We start from the raw sequence: 22,674 nt of genomic DNA, 5'->3' as shown, positions 1-22,674 counted from the left end.
ATATCCATAAGGCAGAGAAAACTAGTCAATTCAGGATTCCTATGTGATGTCAAATTGGAAATTCCCTGTTCCAAAACTTACATGTTGAATTTCCATGACCTATAACAAAAGTCATAGTTATATAGACTGTGTATGGACATGGCATTTTAACAAGTCTAACTTATTATTTGGTTTTATTCTGTGGAGAAAGTAATGTAAAATAAATGCAACAGGAAATAGTATGCTTGGTGAGAGAAGAGTAACAGTACGTAGCTACTGTTTATTTTTTTTTCCCTTTTTCTTTTTTAATTGAGGCACAAAGGTCTTTGTTATTCCATGACTTGTCCAAAGAATTCATTTACTTCCCTGACTTTCCCTGTTTGAATAGACTTTTCAAAATTCCATAACTTTCCAGGAATTCCATGACCTTTGGAAACCTACAAAATACAGGCGTTTTTCCGTTTTGTACCTCAGTGCATGCAAAAAGTATGTGAACGACAAGAAAAGTACACTGTTAGGATCTTTATGATGTTTTATTCCAGCACAAGTTTTTTGTGTTGTAAAATGGCTGTGTAGCTAGGAATTAAGGAGAAGTACAAAATGGAAAATTACAGACAGTTCTAGTATAATTTGTTTAAATTCCTATTGTGTTTATTTCCTAAAACCACATCTAGGAAAACATTTTTTTCCCTGCCTTCTTTGGAAAGACTGTCAAAAAAAAATTTAAATAAAAAGATGAAGCTTCGTTACACGACACTCTCACATTGGAGGGGAATCTGAAAGGGCCGCAGGAAGTGTAACCGCAGCTGGCTCTCAAACGAGCTCTCCACCTTCCAGGTCAGGTAGCCTTTTTTGCATTTCACACGCAGGCTTTACACTTCCATAGATGGAACAAGAAAAATGCATCTTTTATGCATTCAGTCACGATCATGGTAATTACTCATGATCTTTATCTTTCCTAATCCAAGCAGATTAATCTAATGACATGTAATTTACTTCTAAAACATGATTCAACCGCATCTGAGAGCCAATAGCTGCATCATTGCTGGGTCCTGCCGGAGTTTCCCTTCAAAGTGAAGAATGATCCCTTCCTCACTGGCCCAGTTTTAGCTTGACCCTATCCATATAGCTTATAGCAATTAACACCCCAAATATAGTGTATAAGAAATGGTGATGCAGGCCAATATCATTATTTAGGAATGTGGTGTACCAAGACGGCAGGTAAGGCTGGATCGTCAAGGTCTTCCACAGGATCATAAAGAATGTGCTAATTATTTCAAGTTTTCATCAAATGATTTGTTTTCGGGAGTGGGTACAAGTTTGAAACTGGGCCCATGTGTCATTGTGCAATGGGGCAGCGCAGGAGCCGGGAACCTGGCCGGCTCTAATGTCATGAAGCACACAACAACAACTCAGTCAGGAGTTCAACAAAAAGGTACAGAGTTAACACTGAGAAGTGACGGGAAAATCCTTGCTTTCTTTTTTTCTTTTAAAACATTCATGATATTTCGAACTAAAATAAAATCAGGAAATATTACGGACCAAGAGAGAGAGATAATGCTGCAGTCATTCATAACAATGAAATTCTTCCTCAGCTTTGTTATGTACAAGATTAAACATACCATGACATGAGGACGACAGTTCAAGTAATTTAAAGTGAAATAAAATATGACCACTAACGGTGAATTGCCGCCAAACTCTGACATCACAGAGCAACACGACATTAATTATATATATCAAAAAAGGGAGGGGGGAAGACAACCACACACACTCACTTAGGCAGGTTATGCTGTAAATTTACAGTAATGACACCTATAGTTCTGTAAGCCAAAATCTCTATTTTAGAATGCTGAACATTAGGGTAGCTTTCTATAAAAATTCTTATTTTTTTCCATGTCATTGTCTCACCCAAACGACACTAAGCATATGGCTTAAATATTTGTAAAACTATGTAGTCCAATGGGGAAATCAGTCTCTCTGCCTTCTCAGTCTGGCTCGCTGAGATGATCGTCGAGACAGAGGTCTACTCTGCTTTGTGTAGCTGCACATGGCTCTGTGTATATGTGTGTGTGTGTGTGTGTGTGTTTGTGTATGCGTGTAGGGGACAGCAGAGGGAGGGCAGGGGTGTTGTGAATCCAAGTAGAGGGCTGTAGGGAGTTACTTTTTTTAGGTGATTGGACTTTAGTTCTGCCCTGTGTGCCATCAGTGTTCCTTCATCAGCGTTTTGGGCATGTCTCCACCACACCTACCTCCTCTTCCAAGCCCGACACAGAAAACAATCCGTACTCAAGCCCTGCATCATTGCAGGCATCCCTTTAGGCTTCCAATGGGCCCGCCAGTGTAAACAAAATTCCCCTTTCTCAGTGAGCTCACAATACAGCCTCGACAAGACTGGCGGACACGGGAAAAAGTCCTAGCGACAACAGAAGACATCGACGACATATACGATGGCCGTTGTTGTGGAGTTTGGAGGGGAACGGGAGGGAAGAAGAAAAAAGATAAGAAAAAAAAAATCATTAAAAACATCAACAGCTACCGTTCAGGAATATTTCCTGGGGCAGGGAGCAGGAAGGGCAGTATGGATCCTTAGTGCAATGAAGGCCAGAGGAGAGGTCGGCTGTGGAGTCTCAACGTTCACGTTCGTACAGCCTCTCTCTCTGGAAGGTCGTGGCCGGCCGGCTAGACAGTCAGCGGGCCAGCGAGAGAGGTCTAGTGGGCAATATCAGTTCTCACCAGGAAGAATAAGGGCAGACATTATGCTTTTACTCACCTACATACGTACTCACAGACACATACATCCATACATACACACGCTTGACACTCTGTAAAACTACTGCGGCTAAAGCCCGGGGCGGGGGGCAGAAAGGGAGAGTCTGGTCCAGAACAGCTTCTGGGGGAGTCCTGAGCCTCATTCGTTATCTTTGAATACAAAGTTATGTATGTGTGAGTGTCTATGTGTATGAGGACGTGTAAACATTGAAATGTGAGTTGTGACGAGTGCGAGAGGATAAAGATTATTTTGCTAGGTTGTCGGAGCAAGTGTGTCATGTTAGGGTGTGTGCAAGTTAGTATGCTTTTTTTCTTGTTTTTTTTTTTTTACATGATCAGGTTCATATCGTATAGGACTTTTTGTCATTTGTGTGTGTTTGTGTACTTGTGTTTCACTTGTTTTTTTCTTCTTCTCTTTTTAAGTCTCTCCGCTTTAGCAAATGTACATTCATCCATCGTGGGGGGCAAGTATGAAGCTGGGCCGCACACCATCTGATCCTGAGGCATTTCCAATGGTCCACTGAAGACTCTGGCCTCATCAGCACGCTCAAAATAAACAGCAGTAGAGGTACTGGAGGACAAGGTACCACATGTAGCCAGAGGCAAAAGCAAGGGTCTGGATAATGCACAGCCACACCGGGTCGAGGGTCATCGCCCGGGAAACAGCCTCCTTCTGGCCTTTTGGTGGAGGGAAGGCTCCTGTTGAGAGGAACATGAATAGGAACCGGTAAGTGTTGTGGGTATGAAAGCAAAAGTAGCTCATCTGTGATGCCTCAGAAAATTGCATGATTAAACAATGCACTGTCAATAAGAGAATAACAATTAATTCACTGCTTTGAGGCATTGATTATAAATTCTCCTGTTTCAACTTGATTGAGCCTCTAGAAGAAAAATCCATCGCTATGACTTCGGCCTGGACTGATAGGAAATGCTTTGAATTGATTCATTCACAATTCTTGGGGAAAAAAAAGACCTATTATGTTGAGCTAACAGGATACTATAAATTGCAAAATAAGTTGTCAATAAGTATTTTCAGAAATAAATAAAGTTAAAGTAGCTCTGTTGTCTGATTTGTTTCATATTTCACAAGAAAAGGGATAATCTTAACATTACTGAATGTGTTAATAAATTGATCTAAAATTTTTGCTACAAGTTGTGAATCAAATTGCACTTGACATTCTTTGACTCAGTTGTACCAAAAAAGAAAAATCAGTCTTAAGTCAAACTGCAAACTAGTGAAACGTGAAATCAATCAAGGTTAAGCCAAAGGTTCACACCAGCAATTGTCAACAACTGATGCAGTGAGACAGACCTGTGTCATAGAAGTGGGCCAGCAGCTCCTCTTTCTCCACAAACCTCTGATACAGCCAATCAGTCAGGGGCTCCGTCTCCACAGGAACATCCTTTATAGGGTATATCCTAAAGCAAAACAGAGAGAAAGAGAAAGAGAAACTGAATTAGAGAAAACACACACACACACACACACACACACACACACACACACACACACACACACACACACACACACACACACACACACACACACACACACACACACACACACACACACACACACACACACACAAAACCTACTGAACTCCTACTTGGCAGAAGCTCTGCATTCAGCAGTCTATCTGAAGCTAAAGTCTATTACAGCAGTCTGTGTGTGTGTGTGTGTGTGTTTGTGTGTCCATTCCAGCCTCAGCTCTTTCAAAACGTCATTAGCTGGCAGGCTCATCAGTGTCACAGGGAGGTGGAAGTGCTGAGGGGAGTCCGGCTTGTAGCTTGTGAGTTCCTAACCTTCCTAAATCATTTAAGGGAGTCATTTATTTATGTAACGCCGCTCTACAAACAGGCCTTTATATGTGGATGAAGTTAGATGATTAGAAATGTGTATTTAAGTGGGTTGAAAAAAAAACCTGAAAAAATTAAATCCGTTTTGCCATCTGTGATGTGAAAACGCTAATGCTCGATATTTCAAAACAACCGTTACTGCAGATGAAACCTCACAGCTCCAAGCTCATGCTGTGGAAAAGAATTACAGCACTGCGCTCTGATACCAGGAGCACTATAAAATGTTCAGAGGCACAGAAGTGGCCATGTTTTTAGCTTTTGCAACCATACACAATATTTTAAATGGTGGACATCATGGCACCTAACTTTGATGAATTCTGGTGGCGGGGCAACTTTATCCACAGCCATCTAAATGGATTTAAACAGATAGAACAGCTAACTTGCACTGTGGCAGAAAAAAAAAATCAGTTTTTGAAAACAAATTGACTGATGTGCTGGATGACACTGCGAACACAGTGGGCGGCTTGTGAGGGTCACTGCATGAGAGCGCTGCTGCAGTTCCATTCCTGGCCAGCGGGGGTCCCTAGCAGGCTGCACTCCAGCCAGTCCCCAATCACCTTCAAACAGAGGTTACAGTCTCCTCCCGAGGAAAAACATTTCCTACACACTCACATTAGCTCAGTATTCCTCACTGGATAATGCCCACTGTTAAAGTACAACTGTGCCTGAGGGGAAACATCTGAAAGAGGAAGTACTGAGTGATTAAGTATCGATTGTGTAGTTGATCAATATATACTCTACATTAAGAACTCATTTCCACAGATACAACACTTCCTTCAGAACAATGTCTCATGTCCTTTACATGGAGCTTCAGAAGATTAGTGCCCCATGCTCTGTTCCAGTTTCAGAGATATTATGAGGACTGGTGCTTGAAGAACATCTATGAACTATGTACCGGAGTGCTGGAGTGCAGACGGACCACAGGTTCATTACAGCACATTGATGTTTGAACTAAGGCGGCCTCAGTGACCCTTGTTCCTTGCTTGTTCCTCTTCAGAGATCAGAGAAGCAGCAGCCGATGATTCACCTAGAGTTCAGTCTGAGCTGTATATTACGACTACATAGTTATGGGCCCTTCTGCTCATTATCCAGCAGCATGCTGTGTGGGTGGTGTTCTGTGGCATGTCTGAGCACAACTCCTTCACTTCAGCAGGGCTTATCGTTTCAGGTTTACAAGGTCCTGCACACAGTATGTTCAGCAAGTTTCATGTCCCTAGGGATTGTGAAACCTATGTAAAATACCAGATGAGCTCAACAAAAAAATGCATCACCCTTATTCTGGAGAGTGTTGTTTTTTTCCTAAGTTCACCTGGAGAGCTGACTTTTGGAACATAAAAAGATTTTTTAACAACTACAGTGCAAGACCCTGTAAATGTTGCTGCTTGACCAGAATAGGGGCTAAACTGCTGAGCCCACCTGATGACAGGGCGATTAGAGGCCAAAGCGCTACGTCCTGTCATGCCTCTCCAACAATGGCCGTGGCTATCAGATATGCTCCATGTTACTCAGTGTGTCACAGCCAGCCAGCCACGAGCACTCATCTCAAACTTGACTGCAAGGGGAACAGGAGTTTTGAAGCGTGTAAGCTGACAAAAGATGATCCTAAGCACTTCCTAGAAGAGCTCGAAAGGAGTCGGTGATACTTAGGCAGAAAAAGCAATTTGGAGACAGTTTGGAGGAGGCAAGCAAGAGACAGTCACTGCCTGACCACTAAAAGCCTTGTTTCCCCTGTAATTGTTTTGGAGCTGCTAGTAATAAGTGGTCATTTGTGGCTTTGGCTCCACATCTGCCCCCCGTTCATGTACCCAGTTTTGGTACTAATACAAAATATTCTTCTTTAAATATGCCAGTATGACTCTCCAAATGTTTGTGTGCTGAAGGAAGTTAATTCCACAATTTCTCTAGCATTGGTGGTTGTGTTGTTGCTAGAGCAGAATCACATCACTGAATGAATGAGTGTGGAGGAAACACAGCAAAATGTGCGAGCCCCAGACAAGGCCTTGCACCTGCTCCAGTGTTGCATGTCTACCAAAGGCCCAATCAGCTCTAAATGTAAACCGATACTCTGTAATCCTAGCAAGGGAAAATGAAAGCTGGCTCAGACCACTTATGCAGAGGTTTGAACATTTAGGCTCTGTGTAGCAGGTGGCTGCCACAGTGCTTTCCTGCGGCTGAAATATTCATGCAGGAATCAGGGTCTGGTGTCCAGAGCAGCTGCAGAGAGGACTGACGGCAGCTGAGGTTGGAGGCAGTGCTGCCAATTCTGGTCCAGAGAAAGTCAACAACTGCAGTAACAATGCTCATGACTTCGACAACAGTCAGGACCTTCCCCTATCAGCCAGTTTCACTGTTACCAGCCAACTTGATTTAAAGGGGAGCCCCCAGGTGATTGTTAGATGCCTGAAAAAACATGGCAACAGACTTTAACAGGCACAGCCAAAAATAACCAGCACTTGCCTCTGGCTGGTGTCAATTTCCCCTCCTGTACCTTACTCTGCATTTAGGCAAGGAGTAATCATGCTGGCATGTTCCTGTCTCGTGGCCAATTTAAGCTTGCTGATTGCGAACTGTAGTACTGACGCTACTGCAGTGACAGGTACAGGTGAAGATGTAGCTGTTATAGCAGTGTGTCTGCAGGTTTGGAAAAGACAAATGGAAGACTTTAAGACCATTTTAAGAACCCATATTAAGCAAAATATATATATAAATGATGGCTATATAAAAAGGAGACATTAGGACATTAAATGTTTTGGGAAATACACAATTTAGTTAAAGCATACCCAAAACAAGAGTTGCTTGGTAGTGACCCTGTCCTGTATTATTTTAAGACATTCATGTAGGACAAACATACCGTCACCAACTGGATGTGAAAGTAATGTAATACAAGATAAGAAATTATAACTGGCACTAATGATGGCTAATTCACATCTTTGGGAAAACTAAACAGATCATGGGGTTTGTCTCATTTAATTTCTCTCACTTTCCAACTATCTGTTAACACCACTATTTAATTTTGCATACAAGTGAAGTTTAATTGGAAAATAGAATTACCACTTTGCAGTTGTACGCCTCTGCAAATTTGGAAGTTGGAGTTTTCATCCATGCCTTTCCTGACTCATAATATTTATAGTGAAAAGTCTGAAGGAATTCAAGAAAAGCTATTCATAAGTTTTTTTTTTTAGCAAAATAGAATAGAAGTTGTCACGACACTGACATTTATGATTCCAGTCATGCTCACCTCACTTGAGACTATTTTTACAGGAGTACAGAAGACTGAAAGACTGAAAGCATGGTCACATGGTGCAACAATGATCACCTGAAGCTCAAATCAGAAAAAACAATGAGCTTGAGGTGGATGACCAGAGGAACAGGAGGCCCCTGTCCTGGTTGTCATCCAGGGAGAGAAAATGTCAATAAGTCAAAATGCTGAGTCATGGTGTTGAATAATGGCCAGAAAAGTGTTTTTTCAAAACATAATGATGCCAGAGTGATGTTGACCTTTGACCTTCTGGATATAAAATGTCGTCTTCATCATTTTATCCTATTTATTATTTATTTGTATACATTTGGGTGAAACTTTGTCATAATTAGTGTATCACTTGTTGAGATTCAACCATTAATGTGTTTTGTAAGGTCAAAGAGAACTTGACCTTTAATAAGCAAAATCTTATCAGTCCATCCTTGAGTCCGAGTGGATGATTGTGCAAAAGTTGAGGAAATTCCCTCAAGGCGTTCCTCAGATACTGCGTGCAAAAGAATGGGACTGATGTATGGATGTACAGACAACCTGACAACACAATACCTCTGGTCGTGACTGTTACAGGCGAGGAGGGTGAAGAAGCCAGTGTCACATGGTAACAAAAATTAGACCTCTAATCCATACATTTATAACAATTTAATACTTTTTGGAGGCCTTCAATTTAGATCATTTGAGATTTTTTCCTACTTTAAAATACTCAACGACACGCTGGATAGGTGCTGCAGATACCAAGGTTTGTGATTGTTTGGTAACAGGCAACGTCCAAACCACAGCTGCAGCCAGCTAGCTCCAGGCAGGCCATGTTCAACGTTGTTAGTGTTGTTTGGGTTTCTAAATCGCCTTCTGGTTGACCAAACTCTGTACCCAGTCACAATGAGTGTCAACTTTGATGATTTGCCAAGCAGCTGCGATTAATAAAGTTCTGACGAGCTGTTGTTTGTTTTTCTGAGACATGGAAACATTGTATTATGATGTCAATACAGTGCTGAGTGAAAGAAACAGAGTATGACGGTGTTTGTGTTTGTTATGCTGAGAGGTGCAATGGCGTAACAGTAGTGCTGCTGTGGAGCCAGTGCTGATGTACTGGCGTGGGGCCACAGAAATGCACTCATTTCCTCCCTAACCCACTTGGCACTGTCCCGTCTGTTAACCTGACACCCTGCTGTATAGACAGACAGCTGCGGGGGGCTGCAGTGTCTCCTGTCATTAACCTTCAACATCTGCCTTTTACTGTGTACTATTCACAATGTTGAATTGTCTTGATTTATGTCAACTCCCTAGTGAGGCAGCCCCTTTTATTGTCGCTTGATTGTATGGTGAGATAAATCAAGCACGTCACAACTTCTTGGAATACAAATGTAACCTTGAAAGGAAATATAAACACAGAGCTCTAACAAATCACAAGTCAAATTAAGTTATCAGAGTTTGATTTCAGCAAGAATGTCCCCACACCAGGTGGAGATATATATGTTTATGCATCACCAGAAAGAGAAATTTGGGTTACAAATGAGGGGAAGGCGGCTCCAAACTGATCCTCCACATATTTATTCTTGCGTGGTTACAACCATTCGCTGTATGTATCTCTCTCACACTCTAAGAGTTCATTCCCTCCTCTCCAGGAAAGGAAGTTAACAATTCTGTGTCTGGAAAGTTTGTCTACTTGACAAGTCTTTTTGGCAGGTAACCAGCCGTTCTTTTGGGACCCTATCCAGCTTTAAATATCTCTTTGGCTTTAAAATTGTGAGACAGAGAGCTGTGCTGGGAGGCCTGTACTCGGGCACAATGCTGCATTAGGTGAATACTGAGATTAACAGCCACTGTGGCTGGGAGATGAAGAGTTAGTCTGCCGTCCTGCTCCCAGCTTCTCTCTAGTAAAGATAAGGGTCCTCATCTGTGTTTGCTGAGGCTCCAAATCCCTGAACTACTGACTGTCATGGCAACATCTCTCTCTGTCTCCTTCTCTCTCTCTCCCTCACACACACACACACACACACACACACACACACACACACTGATGGCCAGTCCTGTAAAAAGAGCCTTAAGGCCAAGATTCATTCAACTTATTAAAATGTTTTAATATAATAAAACAACTCAAGTGTGTATAAGTATACACAGCCCCTGGTTTAATTGGGCCACATTGCATCATTGGTGAAAGCACACTTTCAGTGGAGCTTTCCTCATGTAATTTTACTATTGAGGTCAATGGGGATCCCTGAGTGGACCACACAATCCACATGATGCTTATGCTTTAAGGGCTCTTGCTTGCACAATGCCAAGAAGCCCTTATCTGCAATCAGAGACAAGTTGAGGGACGGCAGGAGTCCGCTCGTTAATTGCACCATTTAGTCTTTAATCTGCTTCCTCTCTTGCTCAAGGCCGCCTGCGTTCCAGGAAATGGTCTGTTGCAGAACTCTGGAAAGGACAGATTCACCTCCACCAGATAGAAGGATGGATTTAAATCAATACCAAACTGTCTACACGATCATACAGTCACATTCTGAGATATGATTTTCTCTATGCAAATAGCAGGAACACACAACATAAGCCTGATGTTTTGGCTGGATGCCTTTTGAGACGCATCCTCTTTTCTCTTGTAGCAACTGATAACACACTAACTCACAGTTAACATAACAACTTGTCAAATTTAATAAAAAATATCCCTCTAAATGGCCTAAAGTGTAAATAAATGAACGTAGAAAAATACATGCCAGATGACAGAAGTGATATACAAAACTGAAGAAAATAAAACATACATTAATGACTATCCATGCTTAATAATATTTAGATTATTAATGTTTTAGAGTAATTTTAAGCCTTAGATTATTAAAATAATAACATCTGAATGTAGACATTTGGGAGTTTGTTGAAATAATAGCAAAAAAGCCTCTAGACGTTGACAGTTATTAAATAGTTATATGCATAAGTGAATTTTAGAGCATTTATACAGAAGAACTTCATCTCTGTCGGTGTCGGGGCTGCAGAAAACTGTCTTGTCCTCCTGCAGTCGTCACAATGGGGCGCTCGGCTTGGCCAATGCGTTTTTTGGTCGCCATTTTAATACTGAACCATTTAATTGAAATGATTTTTTACTATTGTAGGCTCTTTGATTTCCCTGTAACGCCAGTAAAATCCCTAAGTTTATTTAACAGTACTTCAGTTCAGTTCAGATCTTTATTGTCCCAATCACAGTCAAGTCTGATTTCTGCTTTCTGATTGGTGCTCCAGCTCTTTTTCTTCCTACAGCCTTGTTGTTTGCTGGCATCTCTGATTGTTAAGCATGTGCCTGAGTATTTTGCAAACAACACAACAGCTGCCCTGTACTGCGTTTAAGGGGCATTATCTTAAGATGATAATAAACTCTCTCACACACACTTCAAGTTTATGAACAGGCGTGACTCGTCATTCAGTACACCTGGGTAAGAGCAGATTCGGATGGTTAAGAACGTTTGGTGCCTCTGTTGTTGACTTCTCATATTTTTCCTCTTAACAGAAAAATAAGTAAAAATGTAACAGAAATTTAAGAGAATATTTCTGCATCTTGCCTATTATCAAATTAACTGGTGATTTCAAAAAGTAACTGATGAGGGAATAATAGTGACAAATAATGTATCAACTGCAGTTACTACATTCTTCTCACTCTTACAAGCCATCAAATTGTTAATCAGTATTATAATTATGACATTATCAGATAAATATGTGTTATATACCACTTCTGAGGTAATAATCAAAAGTAAATATAATTGGATATCCTTATACTACCCAGTAATTCATTCAATTAATAGGTTTTATTACATTTCCAACCTAAATAGAGGAACATTTTGTTTTCATTTTGACAAGTCATTATATTATCTAGCAGTTACTGTATTATTACTAGCTATGGGAGGCCCTCTTCACCATGACAACTGTTAAATCACGGTCTCCATCACACACTCACACTGATATCACATCAGATACACACCACAACAGGAGGCATGTTGCCCATACAGCAACATGGTGCTTCTTATAGTAAATACACCAGCACTGCTACCAGACTCTTTATGCCTATTACATTTACAAGGGGACGATTCCCCAATATTTTTACTCTTGACAGCAAATCTAAATATTTAAGAACTGGCAAGAAGAAAGTAAGAGTGTTACTATTGATTTCTATAGGGAACTTATGTCTTTGCTAGTAATGACTTGCTCAGTGATACCTCAGCACAGCAGATACCTGCCAACACAGACACCTGAACCTGGGTCCTCCTCCAGAAGGAGAATCTCTACAGCTGCTAGGCCACTCTGTTGACCCAAAATGGCAAACAAGAAAATAAAAATCCAAAGACAGATGTTGGTAGTGAGAGTTGGTGCACAGTCTAGCTAAAAATCTGAGCTGCAGATGGGAAATTTGGGGCAGAACAACCCCTGCTACTGGGCTTAGATAGCTTATCGCCACCTTTTTGATATGCGGCAAACAGACTTTCACCTACTAACCATGACCATGGGACCTTCACAAAGTAGCACTATTGTCATATGAGGCAATTGCAGGGTGATGGAGGGTGTGTAAAGTAATGCAGGGATTAATGACAGCCTAGCAAGGGAGCAATGTTCTGTTATCAGTGCAGAGGTCAAAGGTAAGTGTCCATAAAAACACTGACACGGGTTAGTATGGACAACGTGACCTGAAATAACCAGTTTCAAAGATATGTACACATGTGTTCCAAGTCAGGTTAACCTCCAACAATTTATTGTCATTACATACGCAAACTGTACATGAGGAACGATCCAATCTTTTATTGTCAGCTGTAAACTGAATAACAGACAGGGTCCACGTCATAAAGGGAATAACAGACTTTTTGCTGCACTAAAATTTCATACTGTGCAGTGCTTTTTGTTTCCTCTCGTAATATTGCTGTAAACACATCAGCTGACATTTGTTGAGAGCCAGAAGAAAGAAAAAACACTTGATTGAATGACCATGTTGCTCAATAGCAGTTTTTTTTTTTTTTTTTTTTTTTTTTAAGTGAACGGGGATAAACATTTTGTTTGAATCTGAGCCCAATCAAATCTAACGATTTCTTACAAAATTTACAAATTCTCATTTTGTCTGTAGCTTGGGCAACAAACTCCCATGTTTAGAGAGCCAGCTCTAAGGAAATATGCAACTTTCCATGGTCCAAAGTTTACGTCAAGTTTTCTTGCGTGTAACTTGCCAACTCCACCGAGGTGGCTCTAAGTGAGTGTGAAACAACCTCGTCCATTTACATGCTGGGTTTCCATGGTAACCCCACTCCACTACAAGAGCCAAGCTTTGAAAAATAATACCACAAAAAAAAACAAAAACAGGGAAAACCCCTGCTCATCCACTGCTCCCAGAAACCAACTCTAATCATCAAGGTGTTCAATGCACACACACACAAAAAGAGGGAGAGAGAGAGAGAGAGAGAGAGAGAGAGAGGGTGGGGGGGGGAGAGAGAGAGAGAGAGGGAGAGACGTATTGAGCATGCAAAAGTAAGAACATAAAAAGGTGCCTGTTTTACCATCAGTAATGATAAAGATTTTGTTGCACCTTTCTTACAAAGTGCTAGGGGGTAAGGAAAAATCTGCCTCAGATATCTTAAGAAAGCGGTATGACTGCAAGCTCAACAAATTTTTGTGTGTGTGTTTTGTCTCTGAGAGAAAGCCAGGTGTGCAGCTACAGTAGAAAGCACCCATCTGATGACCAGGCAGACTCAGACTCCATAAATCATGTCACCTTTCACGTATTCTCACACGGCAGCAGTCAGAACTGCACACAGCAGCGTGTGGGTGGGGGTAGGTGGGGGGCAAGTGAGAGAGAGGGAGAGGGATAGAGAGATAGAGAGAGAGAGAGAGAGAGAGAGAGAGAGAGAGAGAGAGAGAGAGAGAGAGAGAGAAGGCCGTTTAAAAGAAAAGAATTCAACATATTTAACACCAAATACCGCCTTCCCTCTGCCTCTGTACACCCACCTAGCTCTCCCATCTGCCATTCACAGAGGGCTTATAATGCTGCAATCTGGGAGCCTGAGATTATATGGGAGAGGGAGAGGGAGAGAGAGGGAGGGAGAGAGAGAGAGAGAGAGAGAGAGAGAGAGAGAGAGAGAGAGAGACTGAGAGGGAGGGGTGGAGCTGAGGGCCAGAGACGGGAGGTAGAAGGATTAAGAAAAAGTGCATAGCAGCGCTCAGTGTGGATTCATCTAGAATATTACTCAATAAAAAAGGCAGCACAGGCAGATAGCAGCTTTTCACTAAGGTTAAAAAAAAAAACCAAAAAAAAAAAAAAAAAAAAACACCCAGGCCGAGGCAGTCAGCCTTACATATGAGGTTTGATGATCCTCTTTCCCGCAGACAGGTATTATAACATGATTGATTTCGGAAAAACAACATGCTATACAAAGAAATAAGCAGGGGAATCAGGAATCAAAAGAGATTTTAAATCAAAGGGGAGCAGCCCAATCTGCTCCTCGTTTTCCCTTGAATGAGACAGCAGAAAAGGAGGAGACACAAGAGAGACCGCTCTGGTGCATTTCTCCCATGTCAGCATGGTCATCTTAACCATTACATCATCTGTGGCTGCAGTCATGACGCTTTACATAAAGTAGCGTTCCCACTCTGACTTTACAGAACTTTGTCGGAGCGCTTCCATGATCTTAAAATGTTATTAATTTGTGGTTCGTCCATGTTGTTTTCTCACAAAATCGAATATCACAATGGCTCAATATCAATATCGTGACGATACTGTGGGATGAATAACGGCGCTCGCATAAGAGAGTTTTGAAAAACAGTCATAAGTAATGTGGTTATGATGACCAATCACGTAGAGGCTAATAACAGCTAGAACCGTCTAATATGTTGTGAAAATTGCATCCCTATACCGGAAGGCAGCCTTTAAAAAGAGATGACCGCACTTCTGCCGCGCTAAAGCCTAAATCCCTGATGATACCTAGTGTCATGCCACGATACTAATATCAACATATTGCCCAGCTCTAGTTTTCCATTCAGAGAAAGAAAAGCTTTTAAGGGATGTGGCTTCCGCTACAATTGCACCTGCAGTTAAAACCACTATCTAATGCAACAAAATCTGGAAAACAGATGTGAAAATACATTCAAGTATATTTCTGTGAAGCGAATCACTTAAATTCCCAAATATACCCGTGACTTCCCTGGGAAATTTAAAATCCCCAACTTCTCCTGTTTTGAATAAGCCTCTCAAAATCCCAAAGTGTTTCAGACTGTTGTGACCAGTGGCAACCCGGTGTTCAAACACTCCCTTAATTGCAAAATTAGTTAAAACTGACAACAAAAAAAAAAACAATGTTCTAGGAGGCACGTTATCCCTGTTGACGCGCCTATCCACATCACCCAATGAGCACCAAACTGCAAACACCCCCACAGTGTTCGCTTAATCAAACGGCGGATTAATCCTCTTGTTGATTCTGCACCTGTGCTGGCGTGCGCCTCTGCTCACTAAGCTCAGTGCCATCTACACTCCTGGAACTGTGCACGCTGGTCACATGAACAGCCCTGCTTATAGCTGTGTCGGGTGGCTCCTCGTCCGTCCCCAGGCTGCAGAGCTGCTGACCGTGCGACGGAAGCTGCTTGTGTCGAAGGCTGATGAGAGAGTCTCCGAGGTGGGTGGGAGCAGTGCATCCTGTGCCTCTCTAATTACAGACTTAATGAGTCCTTAGCCTTAGACCAAGTGGGAGGAGAAGCCTCCAGAGAGGGGCCAGCAAGCCAGGGTTCATAAATCACTCTTTACTTTGTCCCACTCCGCTCATGCACATGAACACACACACACATATGCACAAAAGAGCTGCATCGGGAGGTCGGTGCATAGGTACAATGGCGCATTAGGCGTCAAGATGACCACTCCCCGATGAGTAATGCTTAAGCCCAAATGCAGCCCTCTCCGATGTACCCTGTCAACGCAGAGCAGTAAAGGACCATATTAATTTTAAATCGAGTCCTACAGAGAATCTAATCCTGGCCCACCCTTGTCACTTTCACCAATGGACCTGGATAATCAACAGGGATACGGGCACTGAGAGCAGAGGGACAGGGAACCAGGGCACCACATGCATCCGCTTTGCAAACGAGAGCCAATCAAAGAACTGTTTATCTCCAATCACCAGAATATTGGACAGTGAATGGTGACACACACACCATTGTCTGAATAAAGAGGTAGACCTGAAGCCAAGGTTAATAAGTAAATTCTCCATCCCAATTTTCATTTATTCTGTATTTTATGCTGCTTGAAAAAGCATTGACTACTCTATCTGTGGTCCACACTGAGAAAAAGACAGGCAGCGTGTTAAGTGAAGCAAATAAAAACAGAGTGAAAAAGTAGCCCAGTGGTCATTTGTGAAGACACCAAGGGCTAATTTATGGTACTACATTTGCAGCTTTTTTCTATGTGTATAGATTCCTGAAACAGTTGATGATAATTTCAAGTTTTTATTACGTATGTATGTATGCTAACAACAAATGGATAAAAAGGAAGCAATCGTGTTCATGTTCTCAGAAATGGTGTCCACTGTTGGAGACATTTGGGAATGAGGTGTCATCCTCAGCACTTGTCTATCTGACTTGCTCCATCTTGTCTTCACTTTTAGTTGAAATACAAAACAGCCAAATGGACAAATCACAGTCCCTGCGGTCGTATGTCACACTACAACAGTTTCATATTGAGAGAGGTGCATTTAAGTTATGGTGACAACCACTGCAGAAACCACAGACAGCTGCTTTGTAGCTATGATGGCATTTTGACGCAAAACCATATATTGGCCTTTACTACCAAAGCCCTCCAACTCCTCAATCTCAGATGCGCCCTAGTGACTCACTAGATTTGACAGTTGGTGAAGGATTTTCTGAGACCAAACTTGCTTTGTCAGTGGGTGGATATAAACCTGGTCACAAAGTTCTCCCTCAGTACAAGTCAACACTGCTGAAGTGACTCACATGCACAGGGGTTCAAGTACGGAGTCTCAAAGTCTCTGTGTGCCAAAGCTAAATTACTTGTAATTCCATTACAGACTCGTGATTTGACACCATGGTAATATGACTCCTCTCTTACAGGATATCTTTCTCTGGTTTGCTGGGAAGACGTGCTGAGGGCAAGGGCTAAAGGGACTGTAACAGAGCAAGGAGATAAAGCAGCTTCCAAAGGAAGTGTTGTCACGACACCAAAATACCAGCATGAGTATCGCTGTCTTTACTCTAAAATTATAATGTTAACATTAAACAACCGAAACAAGATCACCTGGCACTCTGCATGTGTAAAATGCAATTACCTGCAATTTATTTAAATTCTACTACATTATATTCACTTTATTAATAATATGACATAAAGCTTTTGTCTGCATGTACTATAGGACAGAGTCAGTTTATTTGACTACACAGAAAAGCTGCATGATACACTCCACAAAAACTTCTGAATGTCTGTTGGATGCCAGCCTCTGTTAGCATTTAGGCACAGGATGTTCTGGTAAATGAAGATAAACACCACGTAACTGCAGTGTTATAAGTCTGAATTTAACTCATTAGCCTTGTCAAATGTCTCTCTCTCACACACAGACACACACAGACACACACACACAGACACACACACACAGACACACACACACAGACACACACACACAGACACACAGACACACACACACACACACACAGACACACAGACACACAGACACACACACACACACACACACACACACACACACACACACACACACACACACACACACACACACACACACACACACACACACACACACTACACTTATTTACTTACCTGTAATGTACATGTGTTACTGTAGGAGGCCTGTAGCCAAAGATCCAGGTCTGGATGTCCATGGGCCTTGCTTTGGGGTAGGCTATGGTCACATCCACCACCCACTGCAGGCCTTTACGCTTACTACCTGTCGAGGGGGGGGAGCCCAAACGCAAGAAGCGAGTTAGGAAGATGGACAGTCACCTCTGCAAGGCAAGAACCTTCCCTCGTAGTTAAAGTAGTTTAACAATAACATCAATAATGGTAATACTGTTATACTTGTTGCAAACAGAAAACTCTCCTGGGAGATGATAAGCCAGGGTCAGTATAAATTAAGTGTCCTGTTCCAAGGAACTTCGGTGGATGTTTCCGGACACAGAGCTTGAACCCCGGTCATCCAATTCAAGATTAGTCTCTCTCTAACCGCTAAGCCAACTTGCTGCCCAAACTAGATTTCTAGATTAGAAGAGGCCTGCCAAATGAAGTCTGGCTGTTTACCAAAGCAGCTGGTAGAATACACAATCTTACCAAATGCAGTCTTGACTTATAAGATTTTGGCTTGTAGTGGTGGAGTCAAAATGGGAAAAAAAAAAGAAGTGACATTTCCACCTTAATAGATAATTCTCCATGTCATGAAAGTTAACAAATTCCAAATAAATCTACATTCTTATATCTTCGTTTATTTCAGTTCCTGGAACTAAAAGAAATAATGGCATACAAGTATGCAATACCAGACATACATAAAAATCCCAAATTATACAACCATGAGAGATATTCACCCTGTTTCCTTTTCCTGAGACAACATGGCTGTATTACAGAGGCTGAAACTGATCAATTTTGAATAATCAATGTGACATTTCAAGATCAGGCGCAAAGGATTTTTAACTTTAACACTTGCTGCCCATGTTATGTGCCACCCTCACATCCTGTTTCAATCACAAATGTTAAATTACAGCAGCCAGACACCATCGAAATGCAGTTTCCTTGCGACTTAACAGCTGCACTTGCCAACTTCGGTGCGGGCAGCTCCAAATAGCAGCAAGGGGTGCTGATTGAAAAATCTGAACTTCAATACACAGTAATCGTGTAACATGATGCCAGAAAACTGCACACAGAGCTCTCATGTTTACGAATCCAGCTGGTCTGCAAACATTCTATACTGAAGCACACCAAAGGGACGAAAGAGGCAAACTATTCCAATATCAGCTGGTCCAGCTTCCTCTGGACGGAGTGATTAAATGGGACATGCTTCTGTTGCAGCTCCAATTGGTGTTTTAGGCTGATAAGACAGGTGTCTTTGACACAAAAATCTAGCCTGGTGCAGCTTTAATTTCTCACATTTTATCGATAGCAGTTGGTAGAGAGAGGAAGCAGGAGGGCAGCAGAGATGAGAGGAGGGGAGAGAGAGACGGGGAAGGATAACAGATGGGAGAGATGGAGTGCTAGACAGATGATGAAAGTTACAGGCAGCTGCCTGTGTAGTCACTTGCACATGAGCACAATCTTCATGACAAGAACTGAAAATAAACAAATTGATGATTACCAACAAATTTCCTGTGTATTTTCTCATGATGAAACTACTTGTTAATCACGACCTGTAGGCCTGAAGCTGATGCACAGAGGTTAGTATGCTGTGGCTCAGGAAACATCAAGGGGACAATGACTTAGCTGAACCTCTCCATGCTGAAGGAAGGCTGTCAAGGCTGAGGAAAACCCAGTGGAAAGTCCCATTCAATCAATGCCCAACATCAAGATATATAAGACACTGAATTTGTTTTGTGTGTGTATTTTAGACATGTCTATCTTGGTTATGTGTATCTACTGGAGGCAAAGAGTCTGGATAGGCACAGGAGTGGCGAGAAGACTGCAAGAACTTAAGCTGAGGCACAAGTTGATGGCTACTTCACCGCATTAATGTAACAGTGGATAGGCATCCTTGATAATGACGGCTAACGGTGCAGCTATCCTCTGTGAGGGTAATCGGAGCCAGACCTAAGCCCCAGTGTGCTGAAAGGCAGCCATCATCTCCTGTGAGTGGCCGGCCAAGGAACGGGGCTCCCTGCCAAGATATCGCTATCGCCCTACACGCTGCGACAAACAATACTGTAATAACAGCGGCCATGGTTATTTAAAACGACATCAGAGGAGCGCTGACCCTCTGTACACAGTTCAAGAGGGGAAGGAAATACACTGGCAGATGGCTGGTTCCTCATCAGGCCACCGTACGGGCCAATCACAACACCTGGAGGACACACCTGCCCCTCCCGTCAACTAAGCCTGGTTGGTGCTAAATGTACAGATGATAAGACCTAACACACTTTGATGTAGCCTTTTACCTATGGACTGTGAGGACCTTCAGTCCAACCCTAGATGACTCACTGCCCTGAACTTTGCTCATCTGCCACCTGTAAAAGCTGTTTTTACAATATATAAGCAAAACTCAGTCTGTATTAGTTTCCACTGTGGGCTGTGAGCCTACAGTGACCCTCCTCTTTCCAGTCCAGGCCGTAGGTGACATTGCATGGCTGATACACAGAGGCACACACATTTACATCAAATCGCATTTCCTCCAAGTGGCCCATTTGTCTCTGTGTGAGTCAGCAAGCTCTGGGCACCTCTGCAGAGCATCAGGGAGGGTCAGAGAGAGACAGTGCTGTGCCTTTGATCAGCCAGAGACACATAGGCATGCACAAACACACACACACCCCCACAACACAGGACGGTAAGGGACACAGCACTCTTTCAGTGTCATTTTTCCCCCCTCCGCACTCTCCCTCTGTTTTAATGCCATTAGCCTGATTCAAGTGGAAGGACAAGTCCACCAGCCTCCCCTCCTCCTTCGCAGCTGGAACACAGAAAAGGACGAAGGGAGACGGAGGGAAGCAAAGACCATGGATATAAAGTGGTTCAATAAAATGTTGAAACATGTCATCCTTAGCAGAGGTTATAAACAGAACTTCTGCAACATCTAACTGTGTGACACTGATAAACCGGCTTAGGCTTTTGTGCTAAATTAGCAGAAAAACAAACAAAAAAACTGCACACACAGCAAATAATTCAATAACCAAATGGAGCCTTGCTTATCCAACTACATTTTTCGACAGCCGATTAAGTGATACTTTTCATTTGGCCTGACACTCTGGCCTGCGGAGGGGTAAACAGACAGCATTCTGCTAGCTCCTGGCTGTTAGTGCTGAGGCTGTAGAACGCAGCGCTGTGTTAGCAAACACATGGAAGGCTAAAGTCCCTGAGCCACATTCTCAATAGTGCTGGCCCAAACTGTTCAAATTCCTATTAAGGCAGTACTGCTTTAAAATGGATTTTGAGGCAAAGCCAGGAAACTCCAAGTTAATTGTGTGTGCCTATGTGTATAGTTGTGTTAAGACAGTGGATATCTGCGCCTGGTAGCCTGAGAAGCCTGTTTTTCAAATTCAGCAAAAGAAAAAGGGGCAAAGAGTATGACGATAGAATGAAAAGAAATTTCATTCTCAGAGTCTGTTAATTGCAGAGACGTCGTCCTGCTCATTGGCTGTATTTAGGGCTGGTCTCTAGACAGAATAAATTACTCTTCTGCAAATCGCCGCTGGGGTTTCAGGGACCTTGATGCAATTTCTGGCACCTCTGTGCATGTCACCCCTTTCCCCTCCTCGCAATCTCCACTGCCAGCCGCCTTTCATTTAAAACAGGACTCCCAGAGGACACTGTGAGAAAGACGTGATGATTTAATGCTTCAGGTTTGAAGCATGCTCCTTCCCTGGCCTGCTAGCCGACATAAAACCCCATTTGATGAAGAACTGTACTACACAGTCTATTATTAGAGCAAGTGCAGCAGTGCAACGAATGTTCACAGAAACTGTGAGGTAAGGAAGATAAAAAAAAAAAAAAAAAAACTTGCAATGTTCTGCCAGATTTCCCCAGAACACAGCATTCTACTTTTTGAAACCCGGAAACTCAGTTAAGAAAAAAAAAAAAAGTTGCTGTAAACCTCCAAACTCAATCTGTGTTTTTACATGGTACTTCATGTTCCATGAACCTCATTCAAAATCTGTGATAATATTTCAAACCACACCGATTCTCCAAACTGATGTTGAGTCAACATTGTTATCAAACATGCAAAGAGGACACCAGCTGATCCTCTGATGTGCCAAAATCAAAAACTTCAGACTTTGATTCACAGAGTTACAAGAAGTTTTGTGACATCCAACATTTCATTGCAGTGAGATGTTTCAGAGAGGTCAAGGCTGCTGGTAGAGCTTGGTATAATTATGTAAATGTGCATTGTCTACATAACAGTGGAATGATGTTTTTGTGTTGCTTTTATGTGGCCAAGAGGCAGCATATACTTTAAAACAAGATGGGCTCAATATGGGGACCTGCGGCACCCTACACAGAAAAAGTAGGGGAAAAAAAGCATTCGGTAGAGCGCATATCTCTACAAACACTATGCAGTTGTCAAGCTTAAAATATAACAGTTCCACATGTTGGATATTCACCCTCTTGTACATCCACTTGTTGGCACATCAGTGTGAGAAGCTAATCTGTACTTCCTTGCCAAATGACCAACCTTTCCACCAAGTTTGATGATGTTGCGTCAGTCCGTGCAACAGTTACTGCATTGTCATGTGAAGCAACACCAACTGCCACACCCAGTTTCAGCCAATCAGTGTGAAAAATCAGTTCTTCCTTGGCCCATGATCAACCCCTCTACCAAGTTTCACGCAAGTCCTTTCATCAGTCTGTTCAACTTTTGAGATATTCTGCTAACAAACAAACAGACAGAAAGGGGTGAAAACATAACCCCCGTCCAAATCCATTGGCGGACGTTAACAATGCTGAAGAGGACACAGCCACATAGCCACGGAGAATTTTCTGCCAGAGAGATACAAGATAAACCACCGGAGAGCCGTATCAGAAATGCCAGTTGATCATTGCTTTTTATCTGATAGTCTCACGATTCATGTTGGTATCACAGGCTGAATTCAGGTTGAGTAGTGACAGAATAATAACAGATCATTACAAACTAAACAGTAAAATCTCTGTGCTGCATTTG

At 42.3% G+C, this 22,674-nt stretch overlaps 1 protein-coding gene across 1 annotated transcript in view; it reads right to left on the bottom strand.

Annotated features, from left to right (window-relative positions):
- Positions 1-493: 493 nt before the first annotated feature.
- The window catches only part of lpgat1 (lysophosphatidylglycerol acyltransferase 1), a 43,563-nt gene continuing 21,382 nt past the window's right edge, over positions 494-22,674 (bottom strand). The window contains exons 6-8 of the mRNA XM_030047052.1: positions 17,646-17,772; positions 4,061-4,167; positions 494-3,447 (exon numbers count right to left, since the gene is read on the bottom strand). Of these exons, the coding sequence (XP_029902912.1) occupies positions 3,296-3,447; positions 4,061-4,167; positions 17,646-17,772 (386 nt within the window). The 3' untranslated portion in view covers positions 494-3,295. The remainder of the gene's footprint in view (positions 3,448-4,060; positions 4,168-17,645; positions 17,773-22,674) is intronic.

The sequence above is a fragment of the Myripristis murdjan genome, chromosome 24 (assembly GCF_902150065.1).
Source record: "Myripristis murdjan chromosome 24, fMyrMur1.1, whole genome shotgun sequence".
Classification (NCBI taxonomy): Eukaryota; Metazoa; Chordata; class Actinopteri; order Holocentriformes; family Holocentridae; genus Myripristis; species Myripristis murdjan.
This window is presented reverse-complemented; position numbering and strand designations above follow the sequence as displayed.